Source organism: Nicotiana tabacum, unplaced genomic scaffold (assembly GCF_000715075.1).
Source record: "Nicotiana tabacum cultivar K326 unplaced genomic scaffold, ASM71507v2 Un00001, whole genome shotgun sequence".
Taxonomy (NCBI): Eukaryota; Viridiplantae; Streptophyta; class Magnoliopsida; order Solanales; family Solanaceae; genus Nicotiana; species Nicotiana tabacum.
This window is the reverse complement of record NW_027438239.1, coordinates 3,530,148-3,552,894: the sequence shown is the minus strand read 5'-3', so window position 1 is coordinate 3,552,894 and position 22,747 is coordinate 3,530,148. Positions and strand designations below refer to the sequence as shown.

Here is a 22,747-nt window from a genome sequence, read left to right as displayed (position 1 = left end):
AGATTCTCCCACATAGCAACAACCTGAAAGATTATTCAATACCTCACAACCCATGTTTCAATTTTTGAAACTTCATTAGAGAAATTATTTCTGTGCTAGACCTAATCTAAATATTTGAGGCCTCTGGAGCCCTTTGTTGTTTCCCATTCTTCTTTTGTCTATCTATTGTATCAATCGAGATCTCAATTTTCATGCAGTAAATACTTTTGTAACGGCACTCTCCTGGTGCTATAGTGGTGAATCCGTACTAATTTCAAGAATAGACTCTATTACACTTTTAGCGGTAAGGCTCTCATTGTGAAAAAATAGGCCTTTCATTGTCTGCTACTTCCGTCACTTTTCGCTGTTAGGAGACAGTTGCCTATCTAGTGGTAACATTTAATATCTTTGAACTTCTAGCTAAATTCACTTATCGGGTGATTGATCTGCGTAATACAGGAAAAGGATAACGATGTCAGATTCAATTGTTTGAGCCTAATCGCCACACACGTACAGAGGAATAAGAAAGAAAGACAAGACACATCCTACTACTCCACCACAACCTTTGTTGGTAAAGGTTATAGCCTGTTTGGCCAAGTTGAAAAAATCAGCTTATTTTGAGAAGTAATTTATTTCAAAAGTATTTTTCTCAAAAGTACTTTTGGTGAGAAGCAGTTTTGGCTAATTAATTTAAAAAATACTTTTAAGTATCAATTAGTATTTGACCAAACTTTTAAAAAGTATTTCTAAATGTATTTTTCTCAAAAATACTTATCAAAAAAGTTATCATGAGAAAAAACTACATTTTCTCATTTTCCAAAACTAGTTATGCTTTTAATGAAAAGCAAAAAATCGCATGGAGAAACTTGGACGTGTACAAGTAATACTAAAAGGTCAATGAACAATTAAACGACCCCCAAAATGGCCAAAAGCCATTGTCATGTCGACACATGTCAGTCAGCTATACGTCCCAACGACCTCAAAATTTCTATTAAGCATTTCTTCAATCAAAAGCGTTCTGAGACTCCGAGGATACCATTTTAAGCCCATTCTCTCGAGTACAGAACTGACTGTACTCGCCCTGTGCTCTCGAAAGCTGTGACCAAGTGGCAAATCTGTAAATCTATTAGGCCGTCAAAGCGGTTGAAATGATCTTTCTAGACAGGTGTCAGCGAGTGGACTGTTGTTAAGCACTCGCGAGATTGGGCAAGATAAATTGATAAAGTGGTTTTAGGTTGTAAAACAAGCTCCTGGTTTCTCTAGAAAAAAGAAAACCATCATTTAGCTAAGCTTTCCATATAAAGCTTTCAATTAACAGTTCATTTAAGAAAAGAACTCAACCAGTATTTCCCTTCTCTCTCCCTGTCAAAATCCCTCAAATTAGTAAGCCACTCTTTTCCTTCTTTTACTTTTGTCTTCTATTTACTTTTTTTGTCAAATTCATATGCTTTTGGATTTATTTCCATTTTTGTGGCTCTTGATTGTTCATAAAACTTTCTAATTTTAGCTCAAGTTACCGATGATTAATTTCTTCAAAAATTGTTTCCGTCAGCTTCTTGTTAATATTCTAGCTCTTTGTGATCCCATTTGATTGATCTAGCAGAGGAGAGAAGCAAGGTCAAAACCCTAGATATCATTCAAAAAGAAAATCGAAGAAACTCTATCTATAGTTTCCTATCAAAAGCTCAAAATTATTAGCTATTGTTTGTTTTCTCTTTTTCTTTTGCCCATTTTCTCTTTTATCAGATTCCTAAATTAATTACGAATGTATTTTTCTTATACCTCAAATGCTTTCTAATTTTAGCTCGAACTATATCGATAATTTCTTCGTATATATACTTCTACCCTTTAATTAATTTCATGTTTTATATAAGTTATTAATAGTCTGAGCTCTATATTCATGACCCTTTTCATTAATTTTGCAGAGAAAAGAAGCAAGCTCGAATTAAAGTAGATATAATTAGTATTATCAAAGTATATATTAGAATTAGAAAAGATGGGGAGAGGAAAAATTGTGATTCAAAGGATTGACAATACAACAAGCAGGCAAGTGACTTTCTCAAAGAGAAGAAATGGGCTGCTGAAGAAGGCTAAAGAGCTAGCAATTCTTTGTGATGCTGAAGTTGGACTCATTATTTTCTCCAGCACTGGAAAACTCTATGAATTTTCCAGCAACAGGTTAGTTATTTTTACATTTTTAATTTTAATTTTAATTTGGTCCTAAACATAGAGATATATAATTTTTGCATTCTTCCTTTTTTTTTTCCTTTTTCTTTGGGAAAAGTTTGGACTGAAATATGGGATTTTTTCCTGCTGTAGAACTGCCTCTATTTCATATATTCTGTACTTCTTGCATATCGTTTTATGTAATTTTTTTGTTTAAAAATTACCAATTTGGTACCTTTCCATTTACTGCTATTTTTTATTAAAAATTATTACCAAGTTGGTATCTTTCCAGTTTGTACTTTGTATGTGAAAAAAGAGTAGTCAGATCATATCATGGATTAACCTTTGTTACTGCATCAAGATTCCAACGTGCATATTTATAAATGCATGCTACGTTACTTTCAGTTGTTTTTTCTTTTCTTTTTTTTTTCCAAGTATATTGGGAGAAATCTAAAACTAGCTTTGCTTTTTTAATCCAGGGATTAAATTTGTTAATCATGCACGAGGTGTTTTATCTAGCCTGGCCCATTCTATACAAACCTAATTAATGTTGAAAAAATGACTCGAGGAACAACATGCACCAATCCTAAAGAAAACCTAATAGGAGTAGTAATATTTGCAAATCTGAAATCTGTCCGCACTTTAGAATTTGGTTTAAAGCCCTGCAGTGATAAATATCTCTATTGTATTCTATTTGGTGCAAGTAAGAAATAACTCTTTAGAGCACGTTTGGATGGGAAACATGTTATACCATCATTAATTATTCCGGAATTAGTTATCCCGAGATTAGTTATTTACCCTTACAATAGGGATAAACAAACACTACAAATCTACAACCCCGGGATAATTATCCCAGGATTAATTATCCCATATCCCTCGATATTGTTATTCTCTCTTCAGTCTTCACATAAACCCTAAGGTGTCATTTGGTTTAATGATTAGAATAAAGGCATATGAGATTTAATACAATTCGTGTCCTTGATCTTATTGAGTTAATCCCACATCAGTGAATGCAAACATTATTATGCTGCCAAATATATTATTCTACTAAACTAACAAACAGGATGCTCCTTAATTCTACGTATGCATCCAGAAACTTCTGTCACTCTTTTGTGGCCCTCAGATAAACTCACATAAGTAGCTTCTCACATAATTAGAATACTTTGTACTACCTTTCTATACAACCTTCTTTAGACGCATGCATAATTTACATTAGAACTTTTAATCTTTTCATCAAGATATACTTGTGATCACTTTAATTATGTGTATATTTTGCTTCGAAATTGCCTAAATAGAATTTCGTCTTATGGAATATAGACTCACAAGTGCAGAATCATACGTATAGTTTAATATGGGGCTCAGATAACTAGTTTAACACATGAATTTGACTCATACACTAACAATGTAACAATTTATAAGCTGTTAGTGTATTTTGGCGAGTTACCTGTCTTATTACTCCTACTTATTATGCATCATGGATAATTACCTATAATTATCTTTTAGGTGATTTGATAATGTAAAGTTTAAATTCATTATGTTAGTGTGAGAAGTTAAACTCTTGACACAATTATATATTTGCTATGTTACCAGCATGAGGGCTATAATTGATAGATACAACGAGATGAAGGAGGAGCATCATAACCTCATGAGTCCTATGTCAGAGGTCAAGGTATAGCTCTTTAATTATATTTAAATCTGCTTCAGAATTGCCTAAATAGAATTCGTTTGATGGAATAATGGACTTGCAAAGGTAGAATCATATGTATAGTTTAATTTGGCACACAGATAACTAGTTTAACACAGGAATTTAACTCATACATATACATTGGTTATATACATAAACACCACCGATTTTTGTTTTCACAAGTGGTTGTTAATAGAGAATTGCGAGTGTATGTAATGTCCCTTTTTGGATGTTCTTGTATACTAGACTAGATGTGTTACATCGTACTCAATACCTTGTGAGAAGGGATTTAGGAAAAGTCTGCTCTCATTCTATGTCAGAGAATCTAAACTTCCAATTAAAAATCTTTAAGATAATGGATTAAATATTCTTTGCTATTTAACCTTTTAAATGATCTTGTATATCCATTGTGGGATATATATATATTGAGTAACTCATCAAATGTGGAGCAGATAGGCTCGAACTAAATGTTATAGTTGGAAATTTTCAGGTTATTATTCTTATCCTTCAACCACGCGTGTGGACCTCTATGGGAAACATTATCTATTTAATTTTTCATTTTGGTTAGCTCAAATATATTCTGTCGAAATCTCAATCAAAGATAGTATAAGGCCAGAATTTGAAAGATGATTCATTTTTTAAAGTTCCACGTGATATCTTTATAAGCTAAATATGAATGATGCAAGCTTTCAGTCAAAGAGATTGAAACAGTCATTAATCAACTATGGCACCCCTAAGATTGACCTCTTTTTTAAATGAACCTCTTACCCTGGCCTCAACAATAGCTTTTGAGAAAATTGATTGCTAAATGATTTCATATTACTTTATGTTACAATTAATTGACAAGTACTTTGATTAAACAGTAAATCGGCGAAGGATCAGATTAGCCACAATGACATCGACAATTTTTTTCTTAACAGTGCTGTAACAGAGAAGCCCAGAAAGAGCACTTATAGTCTCCATTATAGAACAAGAGCTACACCATTCTGTTTGACAATAGTTGATGATGGCAAGTTAGCTGTAGCTTCATTTCCCTTTTGAGGTAGGAATTGTATAAAAGGCTTGGAATTGTAAAAATACAAAAATTTAAAAATGCAAATTAATGGAGAGTTGACTAACTCCCAAAAATAGATTGCTATGGAGAGAGAACAGATGTGAATAATAGCTCTTGATCTTCACACATGGTCAAGGTGCGACTAGATTAAAGCAAATACAAATTCTTCAAGAACAACAAAAGGTTTTTAAGCAGGTTTTTTCAAGCAAGCTCAGTTGAAGGCTCACAGTGGAGTTTAGGGAGGGTCAAAAAAGTTTTCATGATGATCAAGGTCATCCTTTGGCCCAAACTAACTCCATATTATGTTATCAGCCTTTTCCCATTCCTTTATTCTCGAGTTCACCCCGTCTTTATCATGGCTCACGGAAGTCTTGCAAAAAGTTTCAAGACCGCAGGATCCACCTATGTGAATTTCGTGTATGCATTAAGAATTCAGTAACAGTAGGCATTCATCTGAAGTGGCTGCTCTTTCTGGGCATCTTGCCCCATTCAAACTTTTAGCTATGTTAGCGTGGTCAGTGTTCTTCCTCTGGCGCCAAGGATGGCTAGGAAATACCAATGGAACACCTGAACTGGGACAATCCACCCACCAGGTTTTGGTTGGTATATGTCAGATTCGTTAACTGACTCCATGGTAACTTCTGGTAGGTATCTTCTCAACATGGTTATGAGAGAGATTCAACTTACTAGAAAAACAGAACACGATATTAGAGAGCCAAACAGTCAGAAAAGTTAATGACATATAGCAAAAGCTAAAACACGAAATGTAAATCAGCAAACTCATAGAGAAAGGATAAACAGAATCTTTGCTGTGCACCTTAGTGACTGGGTGAGGAGGGGGAATAATCCTCACTTTGTTGATGTTCTGGTTGTTTTTGCTGCCTTTACTGCTTCATTTTTCCTCTCTGCCTGCTGGGGAATTTCATCAACTTTTTTTTTTATTAAAAAAAGCTACCCATTATAAGACTTCACACATTCTTGTGGTGCAATGCTACACTTCTGGAAACTTCCATGTGTTGGTTGGTACTCTTTTATCTTTTTCCACTTCCATACTCTTCTTGTACATCCTCTCATGTATCTTCTTCCATGGTTCTGCTATCTTCTTGTTATTCTCCTTTGCCCTCTTATTCCTGCTTATTAATTGTTGGCTGATTCCCTGAATAGATGCCTATCTTGTTGTCCCTTTTTTCCTTCTCCCCCTACTTCATGTTCGGTTCTTATGCTTGCTCGAGACAACAACCTGCTTCCTCCTAATTGGTCACTTCAAGCATCGATAGTTACCATTGACTGTTAACCTTCTTCCAATGCAAATATATCTGACTCATTAGTTCTATCTATGATGTGTTGTCAATTGATGTTGATGAGATGGTTTAGTAAACATAAAGGGGGATGGAGTCCCTGTTGGAGGTGTTTGTGTTGAAAGGCCTCTAGTATCATTCCCTCGCGCTATAATCCCTCTCCCTGTTCCTTAATCTAGGAAGCTCGATAAACCTTGGGATTAACTCCAGTCAAATACTTGATTCCTGTTCTTTCCTTGGAGCAGTTCGATCAAGTGGAATCAAATCCTACAGGCTCATATGCTAACACTGCCACTCAGTTACTCTATAAGATTTCTATAAGCATGAAGAGAATTTTGTGTCAAATGCTGTATCTCATGACGATGTAAAGAAAGTTAAATGGTAAGCTTATTTTGAAAAGGATTTTGGAATCGTGCTTTGATCCCAAAAGGTGCTGCCTTCCTCTATTAGGGTTAAAGCTTTATTAGCACAAATTGGGACTTCTGTTAGGGTTTGTTCCGGTGCCAATTAATTCGTAATTGTGGCCTATTGTAACCTAACTACACGCTCATTCAGAGTTCCAAACAAGTTTTACTTTATCAAATCCAAGGATCGATTCTTGAATTGCAACACCTACGCTATTATATGTCATACTAGTGAACTACTTTGATGGAACCTAAACAAATACAGTAAGTCATCTATAATCATCTATAAGATACTGAAAACAGAAACCCAACCTAAAATAACTAACAAGGTCTCTTCTCAAAGTTGAGTGATCCATAGTTACCTCCATGTTTCCACTACTAACCTGAAAAATCCATGAGCTGTGTAGAGAATTCCCTTAAAGCCTCCACTACACTCTGGTTCCTGTATTGTCTGCATTACAAAATAGCAGGTTTGAACCTGTTTCAGGAAGTTTTTCCTACCCTCCTTCCCAATAGTAAGCATAGTCCCATAAGTGAAAGGAAGCAATAAGTATCAACTCTTAATCAAGTGGTAAATACTATCATCTTAAGAGTTATCCAGCATGATAGATACTTATTATCCATCTACATAATATACCACTTATCATATTTGAATCAGGTCATCATCTCCAGAGACAGTTATAGATTCTGGCTGATGCAGCATTTGTTGTTCCAACAAGTTCTATATAAGCAGAAAGCCAAACCACAAGAAATACCATATCAGATCAAACAGATGCATGTTGGAAATTGGAATAGTTTATCCCAGACAAATAGTGCAGGAACAAACTGATACCGGTTCTTTTTCCCAGTTTATGTTGCACTAGTTTTGAGACCAAAAGTCAGCCATCAAACAGTCATGATGCCTGAAATAAGGGAGGTCACCGGAGAATAAGGTGGCGACAAAACTAGTAATGCTCACCCGTTACAGTTTAATTCCACTCCACCATGTGCACTGACAAGAGAATATAACCTAGGGGAATCTGCCTGCAGATGAGATAATTAGGCTAACAAGCAGAAGGAATACGATGGTCTTGACATGATAAGCCGGAGTTTAGAGTTTGTTTATCTCTGCATAAGCAGAATCCATGATCTAATTAATCAACTAAACCATAATCCAAAATCAGTTGAGGCCGGCTATATGTTCCTATATATCCATTCTGCTCTGAAACTGGGATCTAATGCCTCTTTAATTTGCATTTGCAGAAATGAAGTGAAATCCCAAAAAGACATCTGCAATGCTAGGTTGAAGGTCCAGATGAGACACTATTTTAACAAATTCCATTAGAGGATAGTTCGTTTGTCTAACAGAGAATGCTTTAAAATTGCAGATCCCTATATCAGAGGAGAGGATGGAGGATGTCTCAACCCCACCTAAATCGATATAGGATCTACTCTCAGAGGTAAGTAATATAAAATTTTCAAAAAGGAAGTCATTCCACAAACACAAAATATAAAAACTCAGTTGGATGAAATGTCTACACAAGTTTAGCGATTGAAAACCCTACCAAAGGTCCTACGTGACACATTATGACAATTTGCTCAACATCGCAACTATTTATAGATTAAATTAGATGGAAAACCTAAGTTTGAATTCCTATCCATGGATACCGTAATTAAATTATAAAGATAAATAGTCTTCCCCATCTAGGGAGCATAGTTCATGGAGCAAATTCATGTGATAATTCAACAAATGGAACCTAACATATCTAATAAATAACCTGAACCTGAGTGTCCTGGTCTTCTGTCTCAAACTAGCATCTATTCCTGGTATTGCATCTCAAATATGACCAAATCCTTCACTGGTGCTAAATCCTACTTTTGTGCTCTCAAGTTAGCATCTATTCCCTTCGTTAGTTTACCCACTGTAACTGACGGTCACGTCCAACGAGAGCGTGAGCATCACACTATTCTTTCTTCTCATGGAGGCATTCTACTAGCAAAGAAGACTCCTATAAGTGGTAGCACCTTGTTGGGGCTTTGTGGTATAATTCTTTGCCGAAAGAGGTCTCTCCAGTGTTGCATGTTTATATCTACGACCGATCCCTCACCAGAGCTGACGGACATCTCAGGTAACCATCCTTGACTTACCGACATGTCAATGAGGATAGCAAAAAAGGTATCCAACTGGGAAGAAGGCAGTGAGGGTATAAGTATTATCAGAAATTTCAAATGACAAGAAAGTAAAAGTTCAGGTGCTCCATTAAATCCAAATCATATATGTCAATGACCAAGGGCATGATTAATCAAAACATACCATGGAATATGGATTCATGGTTTTCTAAGGCTGGAGGCAAGCAAGGACATTAGGAAAATCTTGCAATGATTCCTGAAGCAGTCATTCCGGTTGGAAAAAAACACCCTTGAGGCCTTGACCATCCGAGGAGGATAACCTGAGAGTAAATGGACATGAACACAGATGAAAATATTCACATACATATCAAGTTCATAATCCATCCACAGGAGTTCTCTATATTCCTCCAGGACTTCAATCTCACTACGAATCCGTCATTAAATTGTCAATGGTAAAAGTTTAAAAATTGCATCCTTCCAGCCTGAAAGACAATATCAACCCCAACCAATGTATGTGCTATCTTCAGACGTTCATCGCTAAAGAGTTTGTTTCTTATTGCTATGGAAAAACTGAGACACGATACATTTTTGCCGTACATTGTTTACCACTAGTTGATCTCTATTATCAAACACGGGTGTCAAGTTCCATTTTACCTGTTCAAAAAAAGGGTGTCAAGTTTCCTATTTAGAAAATTGGGCAGGGAGCCTACAGGTCGAAGAGATGCACAATTACAATCTCAGAGATCCAACTGTCTAAAGAGTTGACGCACAATAGGGGTGTACAAATGAAACCGACAAACCGCACCAACCAGATAATCCGAGTCAAACCGGAAAAAAAAACCGCCTATAGTTTGGTTTGATTTGGTTTGGTGTTGGAAAAAAAAATCCGACCATATTTGGTTTAGTTTTAACTAAAAAAAAGTCAAAGCGAAACCAAACCAACCCGACATTATATGTGTAGAAGTTTTAAATATATTTAATGCATAAAAATATTTATTGTAGTGTAGTTTATAAATATTTCTTAAATTTTTTCATAATTTTATCTTTTAACGTATTATTTCAAACTTGACTTATAATTTTTGGATGCTCCAATAAATTTTATAGTCCATAAATGTTAGTAACTCAAATAAATCCTAAACCAAAATCAAATCAATACTAATGCTAATAAAAAACATTCAATTCAATTGTACTATGAATGAAAATAGTGTTGGATATCTATTTTTAAGCTTATTCATGATTTAGATAAAATGCATAACTTATTTTTCTTTTATAGTGTTTAGTCATGTAAATAATAGTATATAGTCGTAATTTTTAAATTATGTTTGTTTTCATTATGGCTTATTAATAATATTTATTTTGTGCAATTTTATTATCTTTATTATTGAATATTTTAGTACAATGCCATAACTCATCCAATATTTATGTTATTTTATTGAAAAACACCTTATATAGTTCTGTCTTACTAGATTAAAGAAATATTTGGAGCAAAAATTCTATGTTTTGTGCTATGAAGACTTTATGAAAAAAATCCGGAAAACCCGAAAATCCGAAAAATCCGAGAAAAAACGAGACTAAAAAACCTGACTTTTATTGGTTTGGTTTGGTTTTTAGATTTAACAATCCGATACAATTGGTTTGGTTTGGTAATTAGAAAATCCGAACCAACTCGACCTATGTACACCCCTAACGCACAACAATGCAGATGGAGTTCGGGGTGCTTATCGGGTGGATAAAATTACGCTTAACGGTTATCGGATTATAAATGTTGTAATCCGCTAACCATCCAATAAGATAATGGGCAGATTGGTATCGAATTGACAATTATCGGGCAGTTTATCGGCTAAACAAAATAAAAAACTTTTGAACAATCAAGTACATACAAGAACTACTGATAAGGAAGACATAACAGATACGAGCTAATCTATGCTAAACATGAAGAAAACTAGCTTCCTCCATCTTACTACAGATCTACCTAACTTTATTGAGCTATAATATGAGCCAACGGTACAAATCCAACAATTAGAGCCCGTTTGGATTAGCTGATTTGAAGTAGCTGATAGGCATTAGGTGCTGAAAAGCACTTTTAAGTGCTGAAACTGATTTAATAAATAAGCAGTTACGCGTTTGGATACAAGTGCTGAAATTGATAATAAGCTGCTACAGTATTTGATAAAAAAGTGCTGATAAGCTTTTTTCTGTTAAAATGACTTAAATAACCTTATAAGTATTTACACCTATAAGGGCGTAATATCTTCAGAATTTTAGATTCCAAATCGATCCAAATACAAAATATTCTATTTGTCATTTTATTTTAAATACAACTGTGCTTCGATAAGATAATTTTATGATAAATATAATTTATTTTATGACAAGCATATAATCATAAGTTATAATAATTAATAAATTGATAAAAGTTTCTCAGTAAAAAATAAACCTAAATAGGACAAAATATTTGAAGAGAAACAAACACTGTCTTTATCAGCACAACACGTAGAAAGCAACATACCAAAAATTTGATATGTCCTCATTTATTATATACAATTCAAAGATTAATACACAAATCACATAGATATAAATATGCAAAGGAATAGAGAATTTGCTTATCTTAAATAGTCAATGAGCATTGCAGACTTGAAGAGGCGGAGGGAGGGGGTTAGGTTGAAATAGTACTCGAGGCATTGAGTATCGATGCAAATAACATTATACGTGTTTACACCTATAAGGGCGTAATATCTTCAAAATTTTAGATTCCAAATCGATCCAAATACAAAATACTCTATTTGTCATTTTATTTTAAATACAACTATGCTTAGATAAGATAACTTTTATGATAAATATAATTTATTTTATGATAAGCATATAATCATAAGTTATAATAATTAATAAATTGATAAAAGTTTCTTAGTAAAAAATAAACCTAAATAGGACAAAATATTTGAAGAGAAACAAACACTGTCTTTATCAGCACAACACTTAGAAAGCAACATACCAAAAATTTGATATGTCCTCATTTATTACATACAATTCAAAGATTAATATACAAACCATATAGATATAAATATGCAAAGGAATAGAGAATTTGCTTATCTTAAATAGTCAATGAGCATTGCAGACTTGAAGAGGCGGAGGGAGGGGTTTAGGTTGAAATAGTACTTGAGGCATTGAGTATCGATGCAAGAGTTTTGTTCTAAAAAAGAATATTTTAAAGATAAAATAATAAAAATTTTGGTCAAACTTAAAGTGCTTATAAGCTAAAAATTTATAAGTTGGGGGTTACTAGCTTACGGCTTATTTTTTACTTATAAGCACTTGGCTTATAAGTACTTTTAACTTTACCAAACGCGTAGATAAGCTACTTTGACCAGCTTATAAGCTTAGCCAAACACCCTCTTAGCCGTTTAGGGTTTCAATAGTACTTTATATACATAGGGGAAAAAATGTAAATATAAAAATTCTTAACGGGTTAACGGTTTACCCGATAAGAAATTTGAGTAATCTGCCCCAAATCGTTAAGCCGTTAATTATAAAATCTCAATCTGTTCACCATCCATTACCCCGATAATCCGATACCAATAAGCCAATAAGCCATCGGTTTGGTTGGTTAACGGTTTTGGTTTGATTTTGAACAGCCCTAGATGGTGTTTTTGGCTAAGAGATTATTTCTACAACCAAGCTCTGCATTCGTAATAAATGTTTTTTTCTCCCTGAAGACCAGGGTCCGCTTGGTACATGGATTGCGCATATGATAGGATATGTAACTTCGTATGCATGTATTCTCGACAAGATTAATTAACTCAATCTGGTGAGGACAAGATTATTAATTAGGCAGGTACTCAATAGAGAATTTGCTTATTACATTCTATATAATTCATTGCTCATTATTCCACATAGTCATTCCTAGGGCATTAAACTTCATAGTTACCCGTGATAATCACAGGTCCCCAATAGATGATTAGTTGACCAAAGATCCCAAATGTCTAAGGTGCTGAAAGACCAAGAATGCATATGTAAATTTTGTGAGAAGTTAATTCTTAAACCATGTTGAGCAATTGTAACAGAGGTTTCTTTCTTGCTTCCTGAAGATTAGCTGTCATTTCTTACACAGACTGCTCACCTGAAAAGGTTTACCTCCCCCAGTTTTTAGCTAGGTACATTAATCTTAATCTTAAGAGACTAGAAAACTGATCGGCAGATAACTATTAATCTAGGCCAGCAATTAGTATAAGAGGCAAAAGGTTCACCATACAAATAGAGGATAAGCCCTTCTTTCATTTCTTTTCCTCAATCTCCTCCTCTTAATCCTTTCTTCCAGGTCCAACTTCTGCTTTCCCCAACCCACCCACCCACACGTCAGTCCTTGACCGTCCACATGCACCTTTTTCCCCCCAACCTTTCCCACTATGCAATTTCAACCCTCACCCCTTGGGAACTAGGGGTGGGCATTGGTCGGTTCGGTTTGGTTTTGTAGAAGTTCGGTTTAGTTTATTCGGTTTTCGGTTTGTGATTTTAATAACCAAAACCAAATCATAATAACTTCGGTTTGGTTCGGTTTATTCATGTTCGATTCGGTTTTTCGGTTTCAAGCCATGGCAAAAATAGTATGAAACAACGAAAATAGATTACTTGTGAGAGAATAGCCAAAAAGGGTAACCAAAAACATATTGAGTGCTTATAAATATTCTCCATTTATTTTTGTTAGACTGCATTAATGGTCATATAATATAATGAAATTCTATATATATCCAATCAGTGAAATAAGTGAATGATTAGCATGCGAATTCAGATGATACGGAAGAATGAATTGTGCGAATGAGGCTTTGTTTATTTTTCTGTAGATCCCATTCACCCGTTACTAAAATTCAAATACGAAGAAGGATTACATCAATTCCGCAATATCCGTTGGGGTTAAAATTCTTGTTGTATTTTATATTGTTCTTAATTCGGTTATAAATAATTCGGTTTTGGGTTTAGGCTAAAAAAATTCGGTTTTTCGGTTTAACCGAAAACCGAACCATTAAAACCGACCACCGAACTTTTTAAAACTATAAACCGCAAACCGACCGAATAAACCGAAAAATCGAAACCGAATAAACCGAAATTTTCGGTTCGGCCGATTTTTTCGGTTCGGTTCGGTCGGTATTATGCCCACCCCTATTAGGAACCCAATTATTTTTGCCTCTCCTTAACATGATCCTTCTTCTTTCCTTCCATGACATCATTCCCTCCTCCCTCCACCCATCCCTAACATTTTACAAACTATCGTGGCATTAAAAGTATGAAGCATGCTATGAAATTTTGGAAAAGAGCGATAGATCATAAACTTACGGACACCATAAAAGTAATGTAGAACCATTTTGGGGTAGATATACAACGAAGGCTATATGCTAAGAAGATTCATGAAAATTTATTGCAAGAGGAAGAATCTACACAGCTTAGAGAAAGCGAATGAGAAGAGTGCCAAGAAAAGCTTTTGGTGGGTAATGAAGAAGAAAGGAACTCATATTAAATATATAATATCATAAATGATATATGAAATAGTTGTCACTAGTGTGAGAACAGTAGTACGAGATACAAAGAGTTTCCCATAACCATGTTTTTACACCCAGAATAGGCATTGAGCCTTGTTTACCCTACTTATGGATGAGCTAACTCACACTATATAGTTTGAGGTTACATTGTACATGCTATTTTCAAATGGCATTGTGCTAATTGACGAAACCATCAAGGATATCAACCAAAACTTGAACTTCTGATACGCACTCTAAAAAGTTGAAGTTTTAGGATAAGTAAAAGTAAGACATGCATTACAAGTTTAGCCCGCATAAGAAGAGTGAAGTTGAGGTCAGACCAAACAAGATTGCAAGGTTTAAAAGCAACCAATTCATATATCTAGGCTTGATGTTCGAAGAGAACGGCACAATAGATGGGGATGTTACACATCCAATCAAAATAGAGTGGTTTAAATGGACATTTGCTACCGGAGTATTATGTAATAGAGGGATAACTACCAAAGTGAAATGCAAATTCTATAAAACGATTGTAAGACCAGCAATATTACATACATGGGAGTAAATGTAGGTCTCTAAAGGCTCCAAGTATCCACAAGATAAGTGGCGCAAAGATGAATGATCAAGATCCAAATTCAGATGAATGTATTTACTTTCTATAAACTTTCAAGTTACGAAAAAGTGCTACATAGATAGGTTTGAACAAATGAGAATAGATATCGAGGATTCATATAGTTGAGCCCGTCTAGTTTTAGATTGAATCGTAGTTGAAACAAAACTAAGAACGTTCTACATCTAATATGTGGCTCTCATCATCCTAAAGTACTTTTCTTGTATGGTTGAATTTATCATGGGTTGCAATAATCATCAAGCACTACAAAGAAAGATCAAAGCAATATTTACCTGATTTCATCTCAGGAATTATTTAGCCTTCTAATTTCATCTTCTAAGCACTATACTTATTTTTCTTTCTTTCCTTGGTTTTGGCTAGTTTTGGCAAAGGGAAATAGCAAGTTTGAGGCAACAACTACATTACTTGCAAGAAAATCACAGGTAAATTGATTTGACAAGGTATATCTTTTACATGCCTCTTTATGCCACAGGATCTTTTATTGTACACACTATAGATTGAACAATGTGATACCTTTATACACTATAAATTGAGTAATTTGATACCATTTAATATATTGACTTGTGTGAAATTTATTATAGGGAATATTTTTTAGTTAAATCTTAATACGACCCTCACGTGTCAGTTTTTCTTTTTCTAGTGGATCGAGTACATAAGAAATCATTCCATGAAGGATAGCGATGAGACTCGAATTCAGGATTGTAAATTGTCAAAACTCAAAACTACCTCGCCTGAGTTAACTGCTAGGGAGCAAACATTTATATTTATTTATTCTAGTTCTCCAAGATAGATTGTTAAGTCATTTTTTTTTTTTTGCCTACTTTGTATTCTTATAAGTTTCTATGCATAAAAAAGTTAAAAATTTTATTGGAGATAAAGTTTTAAGTAATATGAGCACTTGACAAATCCAATCAACAATCAAACCCATTATTACTTTTACTTCATACACAAACAAATGCCATTTTGGGTAATTAACCAGAATTTCTAAAACATCATCAAAATTTCTTCATCATGTTTCCGAAAATAGTTATGATATTTTGACCAATCACATTTTTTTATACAATAATCTACACCTACTTATCCCCAGCTGTTGCTGGTGCTTTCAGTTGAATATGCAAGGACTTTTAGGGGCTCTTTTCTAGTGTTTGAAACAGTTTAAGGTTTCTCAAAGCTTCTTTTTTTTCTTTTTTTTTTTGAGTAAGGTGACAGGTTTCTCAAAGCTTCCTCTTATCATAGTCTTTACACTTGGGGCCATTTAAGGATTGGAAAACAGAACAAAAAAGGAAAAAGATGCTGCATACTGATTTTGTTTTAAGGTTCATTTCTCACAAGCATTAGAGTAATTCAGGTTTCTTGAAGCTTTTAGTCAAATTTATGGTTTAGAGCAAACACTGGGAAAACAGAACAACACAAAGATGCCATGATTATTTAATTTAGAGGTTATAAGATACACTCCTAGCATCTCTTGGGCACAACTGAAGTTAAAAGTGCCCAACAGAACTCTAAACCGAGTAAAATAATTTTCTACAGCTGAAGTTGCTAGCGATTGATTGCTAGTAATAAGAAGAACTATAACAATAAATGTAGACACCAAAATTTAACTAAAAAGCCAAAAACCTAGTCAAACTCAAATATCATAAAATTAAGTCGATCAAGAAAGAACTTGCAAAATGCCCAAAAACAAAATTTTTAAAAAATCTAAGGATTACTAACGAAAAAAGACATCCAAGACTTGAATTTGCAATGTTTTCTTCCATGTTTTTCTGTGAACAACTCCTGGAGGAGGGAAGAATAACTATAAAAAATATTAAGATGAACATCCCCTTCTTTTGTAGCAACGTATCGGAGCTTGTCGGCATGCTTAACATGCAATTAAATAACAATAAAACGTGTATATTTCAATGTCTGAGATCTAGCTTAGTAAGCTAAGCTGCTAAGGGAGAAATATTTTAACTAATCCCTTTCTTTTATGAACCACAGGCAGCTTCTGGGTGAAGAACTTTCTGGACTCAGCATCAAAGATCTAACAAATCTTGAAAACCAACTTGAAATGAGTTTGAAAGGCGTTCGAAAGCAAAAGGTAAAATCCACACTTTTAAAATTCTTTTGTGGTCATGAAACTTATGTTTATATAGTCTACAACTTATCCTGAATGTATTACTTTTTCTTGCAGGAGCAGATTTTGACTGATGAAATCAGAGAACTAAATCAGAAGGTTCTACTAGAAAAACCATCAGAACTTCCCATATTCTCTTGTCTTTAAAATTACCCGGATGATTAATATTGCTTCTGCAGGGCAATCTTATTCATCAAGAAAATATAGAACTCTATAAAAAGGTAAACCTCATTCGACAAGAGAATACAGAATTGAAGAAAAAGGTATTAATTTAGAGAGTATTGCCTCCACTTGTTGTTTCAAGATGTACCATAAAATTTTGCTTTTACATTTTAGTCTTCTACCACAAGCATAGATATCCTTGAGACCTTGACCTTAATCTAAAGGAGAAGTTACCTATGCCAGGTTTCTGAGCAAGGATGTGGAAGTGAACCAAATGGGGGTGTTCAGGCCACACATGCAATCAGCAAAGGATATGATGTACATGCACCAATCAGTCTCCAGCTAAGCCAGCCACAAACACAGAAGAGTGTAACATCAACAAGCGTCATGCAGCTTGGGTAAATTCTCTATCAGAAGAATTAGTTATGCTTCAGTCTCTAGCCTCTCTCCACAGAGGGCAAAAGAGAAAATGTGACACTAATTCTACCACTATATCTTTCAAAACAGGCTACAACTGCACTAGACAGAAGACTGACAGCTCTCTGTTTTCTCAACTAGCCCTATAGCTAAGAGATACTTCTATGAATCCCATTCTTGATCAAGCTAGAAGAAAGAAGTTCATCAAGCCCCAGAGCACATTCAGCTCTGCCTAGATATTGGATAGTTTTGTGATTATTGATTGCTGTAAACATGCAGAAGTTATCTATGTAAAGTAATGTCAACTTAAACTAAGAATAAAAATGTGGCAATTATCACATATCAGGGTTTGCTTCAGTATGCGTGTTAAATGAGCCTGTGATTAGTGCACATATCAGGGTATGCGTGTTTTGTGATTATTGATTGCTGTAAACATGCAGAAGTTATCTATGTAAAGTAATATCAACTTAAACTAAGAATAAAAATGTGGCAATTATCACATATCAGGGTTTGCTTCAGTATGCGTGTTAAATGAGCCTGTGATTAGTGCCCATCCAGGATGACTCAAAATAAGATATGATCTCATGGAACTGTACAGGGATGCATCAAGCTCAGAGAACTTTTTTGGGTTCCACGGCTAACTTCGATACTCAAAAGCCCCTTAAGATAATGACTCTCTAGAAAATTTTGAACTCGATAACTGAAAGATAATCAATTTATTTATGAGAATGCTCATCTTCTGGCTTAATTAAGGCAATGATCAAACAAAGAAGGCTTCAAGATACTAGTAATGCGCTAATTTTTCTGTCAAACTAAGTGAAATAGGAAATTATTGCTGAAAAACACAAAATATGACAGAGGAATATTAACATTAGGTACATTCCATAAGTATTCATGAACAAGTTTCAATTATGATAAGGACTGACAGTGCCTACATGCAATACATCAAATTCACCTATAATTAAGCACATGAAGCTTTAAGAACCTCTGAACCCTGTTAAATTGGGAAGTAGGACAAAATATAGTAATTCACCACACCTTTTTTATGTCAGCCAATTCAGACTAAGAAGAGTAGTAATTTTAACTCCAGACATAGACTCTACAGTAGAATAAACTTTGAAAGAGTAGAAACTAACAATAAGCTTAGACATGTTTCTACTTTAGCTAACTCAACCTTAAGCCTGCAGTGAAAATTGGCTATCACTATCCACTAAACGGCTACATGCAAAGTTGCTACATTTGGCTAACTGAAACTTAGGCTGGGAGTTGAGTGCAATTACAGAAAGAATTATCAAAATTTTCAGTTCACCTAGGAGGAAAAAATGAGAAGGAAAAGAACGGGAAAAGAAACTCTAATGAATGTCATTAGTAAATTCAACTGCACGGCAAAAAGTATATCCAAAACGAAGTTGTGATCAAATATATAGAAAAGGATCACCAGCAAAGGAGGTTTTACCTTTTGGGACATCTATACAATATACAAACGGAGCAATGGCAGTTTTAATGCAAGTTCTCTCATCCCAAAGTTGCCCTGCAAATTGAGAATCGAGAATTCTGCAAAAGGAATACGCCAGATTTGGAAATGCTCTGACCTCAAATTGAATAAGAAATAGAAAAAACCCACAGGTCCTAATTTAGTCAATATTTAAGCATCTCATAGAATTACACATGATTTCTCAGATTCCAAGGATGCCTTGACTGATTTAATCATGTAACAAATCAAATTTGGAATATGTTCGTATTATGAGAAAATAAGTGTAAAGAGGTAAAATAAATGTACTATTTTCTTATATACTAAAACTAAAACAAGAGAAGTGACAGCATTTGCCACCTAACGAGAGAATTTTCCATTTTGCCGCCTTTCTTTAAAGTCCACCTCGCCTATAGCTTGCGTATCTCAGGTTCGGTGATAAAAGCAACCATCTCGGACCCCAAGGCGACAATGCCTCAAGATTGAAGTAAGAAAAAGTTAATGGAAAAAAGATAAAAGGATAAAAGAGTTGTGAGCAAGAGAAGTTAGGGTTTTCCTACCCAACATAGTGTTTTCCACCCAACATTTCTTTCCAATAAAACCAGTTTATTCTTAACTGTTAATCTTCATGCTTATACGTTGTATGAGCCAAATATATCTTGCCATTCACTGGACACAAACAACCACCTCTCATCCTCCCACAGCTCATCCTTTCAATGCTCAGGCAAAGGACCACTCACGAAGCCAAAAGTAATTGGTCATGATGGTGCCCTCAAGATTCATGTTCAAGCAAGAGTTTGCAGCACTGATAAAGTGACCTTTTAGTAGACCTAAACTCTGCTTAAACCACCCAATCTGATCCACTTGGAAGAAATCTAGAACTCATTTAAATTTGGACTTGACAAACATCCACCACTCCCAAACCTCTAACTCACAATTATACGACTATTTGAAGTACACTTTCAGCTAACCAGACTTGTTCTTCTCCACCATAATAACAAAAACAATTCATTGCACATTATAGTTGCATGATATGTTAACCACCAAATTAAATCGAGAAAACAAGCAAAACTCTATAGTCGGCCTCCTCACCAACACATTAATCAAGATTAAGAAGGAGCTTGAAAAATCAATTAATATTCGCGGGTACTTGCTACAACATGTGTTGGCAGCTTAAAGATTATCCACTAGTTGTATAGTCAAACCTCTCTATAGGCTATAACAGCCTCGTTTGTTCTGAATATTTTTGGATGTTATAGCGAAGTGCTGTTATAGAGAACATATATTATAACATAACATAAAAATTGGTTCCGAAAAAGCTTGACTTTTATAGAGAAGTGTTGTTATATAGGGATGCTGTTATAGAGAGGTATGACTGTAGTTGCTTAATGTGGTTAATAAACAAGTTTCCCGAAGTCCTTGACTTTGGAGGAGTGATTAATCATAAAGTTATGCATATATCATGTATACTTTCTGTGCGATACATCGCCTCCTTTAGGTCTTAAAGTTTTCCAAATTTTCAATTGGACTTTTAATGATAATCTAACTGGCCAATGGATGCAAATATAGTAATAGCTGATAGGCAATTTATATCTTCAACATGATAAGCTAGAAAAGAATGAAAATGTTAATACCATGATGTGAAACATGGGACAATAAATCTATAGAAAAAAAAACTTAAAATATATCAGTAACTATGCAAACATGACATGCTCACGGTTTCAAGAACAACAAAATTGTCTATCATTGTTGGATATCCCAGCTTTCCACGAGATATATAACGTTCCTGAACTCATTTGCTTCCTAACATAACTCCTATAAAGAGCAGAAAAGCTGATAATCCTGAAACCTAGCTGAAGGTCAACAGTCTAGAAAGCGTATAAAGCAATAAGCACTACAATTAAACGAAAAGAAATGACATCTCAGCTTCTTTAAGTTTCTTTTGGTTCAACATGTATTAGCAAGAGAATCAATTTCAGTAGGAAAAGGCAAAGTATAGGACCACTCCCTGATTTTAATTCAGAATCAGATGTACTAGCATAGGAAAAATGACTATGTGGTCATATGGGCAATAACATAACCAATACAGCTCCATATCAATGATCATTAAAAGCTATTCAAAATAAAGCAGTGAATTTAAAGAACGTGATGTTTGGTCTTGCTGCTGGTAGTATTAGCGTTCCAACAATCAATGACTAGGATCCAAGAACAAAACTAATAGACTTCTTTATCTAAAAACTACTTGCATCTACAAAAAGATCCAACTTGCAACAACAGGTGCCATCTTCAAAACAAGAATTATACTCCAGCATTAAAAAAAATGAAAAAATACAACCGATCCGACTACACCCCTAAAGACAGGAAGAAAAATAGATTGTCTAAGAGGGCTTGTTAACATGTTATGAAGCAAGAAATTCAGCACCCATACGAAGAAACAAAAATTAAGAAGATTCAAAAGCAAGAAAAATGAAAGATCGCTGCTGTGTAATGCATGTAATTTACATTTTACAACCGTACCTGTCGTCGACGTCGTGCCCAAGAAGAGAGCTAGTTGAACACACAAACAACAAGGAATGGCCTCATTCTGGACGCTGTGGCATTTGTGAATGAATAAATTTGGTAGAAGAAAGTGGAAGAAGGGAGGAGAGAGAAGAAAATATCTGGAGGATCAATTCGACAGAGGTATTAAAATATTGCAGAAAAAAGGACGGTTTTTTTTCTGCTCATCAGCAAGGGGTTCTTTTGTCATTATAAAATCTCATCGTACATCTCATTTTTAAGGCGACGGAAAATGGCCAAAAATACCCTTAGAATTATAGGTAATAAAGCAACCAGGGCTGTGAATGATTTAGTAAATATCGAATTACCGTACGGAAACTAAAAATTTTGGTATTCGATATTCATATTTTGGTATTCGGTATGGTATTTGGTTTAAGTTTTTTTAAAAAAAATTGGCATTAGGTATGGTATTTGATATTTTAAAATAAAATATCGAAATACTGATACCGTACCGAAATATATATTATATTACACAATACACATTTTATTAATTATAACATAAATATAAGAAATTTAAAATTTTACTTTCCTTTATTTTCTAAGTTCATCAATTAACTCTAAGCAAGTAACAAGATATTTCTCTAAGTTTTTTCTATCTAGGTTGGTATTTGCCATTTTTTGACAGAACTCTTGTCAACAAAGGTTTTTAGTTTTGTACTTTTGAGTACTTTAATTAAGAATATTACCGTCTATGACTCTATGCACTAGTTAGTATTCAAACCGAAGCTACCGAACCGAATAAACCGAAATGGAAAGGAGAAAAACCGAACCATACCGAATTTAATTAGGTACGGTATTGGTATAACATTTTACGAAACCGAATATTGAAAATACCGAACCAAAATATCTAAATATCATACCGTACCGACCGACGAACAGCTCTAAGAGCAATAATGCCCTCCGTTCGATTTTGGGCACAAAATTATCCCTGCCCTTAGTCAAATGGAGCACATATACCCATTTTCCCTAACAGACCTCCAACTCAGATTTGACAGGATTTTAAAAAAAAAATGCTGAAATAAGCTCCAGCTCGGACAAAGCCCTGCCTAGCCCCACTGACTAGATTAAAAACATCTCTCTTTCTCACTCTCTCGTTGCTGAGCAAATAGAAGATTTGCTGATAGTTGTCGGTGCAGGAGTTCCTCCAGGGTTCTTGCGGCCATTGGAGCCAATTCCATGCAAAAGAAAAT

The 22,747-nt window shown here is 34.5% G+C and overlaps 1 protein-coding gene and 1 long non-coding RNA gene across 9 annotated transcripts; one reads left to right on the top strand and one right to left on the bottom strand.

Annotated features, from left to right (window-relative positions):
- Window positions 1-1,219: 1,219 nt before the first annotated feature.
- Window positions 1,220-17,884, top strand: LOC107798569 (MADS-box transcription factor 23). Of its 2 annotated transcripts, none has more exons than XM_016621582.2 (9): window positions 1,220-1,362; window positions 1,905-2,157; window positions 3,736-3,814; window positions 15,193-15,254; window positions 16,813-16,912; window positions 17,006-17,047; window positions 17,128-17,211; window positions 17,354-17,508; window positions 17,618-17,884. In XM_016621582.2, the coding sequence occupies exons 2-9, from the start codon at window positions 1,976-1,978 to the stop codon at window positions 17,631-17,633; spliced, it is 720 nt and encodes a 239-aa protein (XP_016477068.1). In that variant the 5' UTR covers window positions 1,220-1,362; window positions 1,905-1,975; the 3' UTR covers window positions 17,634-17,884. The 2 variants fall into 2 exon arrangements, with proteins under 2 accessions (XP_016477068.1, XP_016477069.1); XM_016621583.2 differs by lacking the exon at window positions 1,220-1,362 and adding an exon at window positions 1,423-1,596.
- On the bottom strand, window positions 4,859-21,703 carry LOC107798570 (uncharacterized). 7 transcript variants are annotated; one of them, XR_012707032.1, is made up of 8 exons: window positions 21,516-21,700; window positions 18,984-19,081; window positions 17,345-17,517; window positions 8,879-9,014; window positions 8,349-8,748; window positions 6,969-7,036; window positions 5,701-6,496; window positions 4,859-5,569 (listed from the first exon to the last, which is right to left on the bottom strand). It is a non-coding gene; the product is annotated as an uncharacterized LOC107798570 (long non-coding RNA). The 7 variants fall into 7 exon arrangements; XR_012707028.1 differs by having other exon boundaries at window positions 6,969-8,748; window positions 21,516-21,703; XR_012707029.1 differs by having other exon boundaries at window positions 5,701-7,036; window positions 21,516-21,701.
- Between the last annotated feature and the right edge of the window lie 1,044 nt (window positions 21,704-22,747).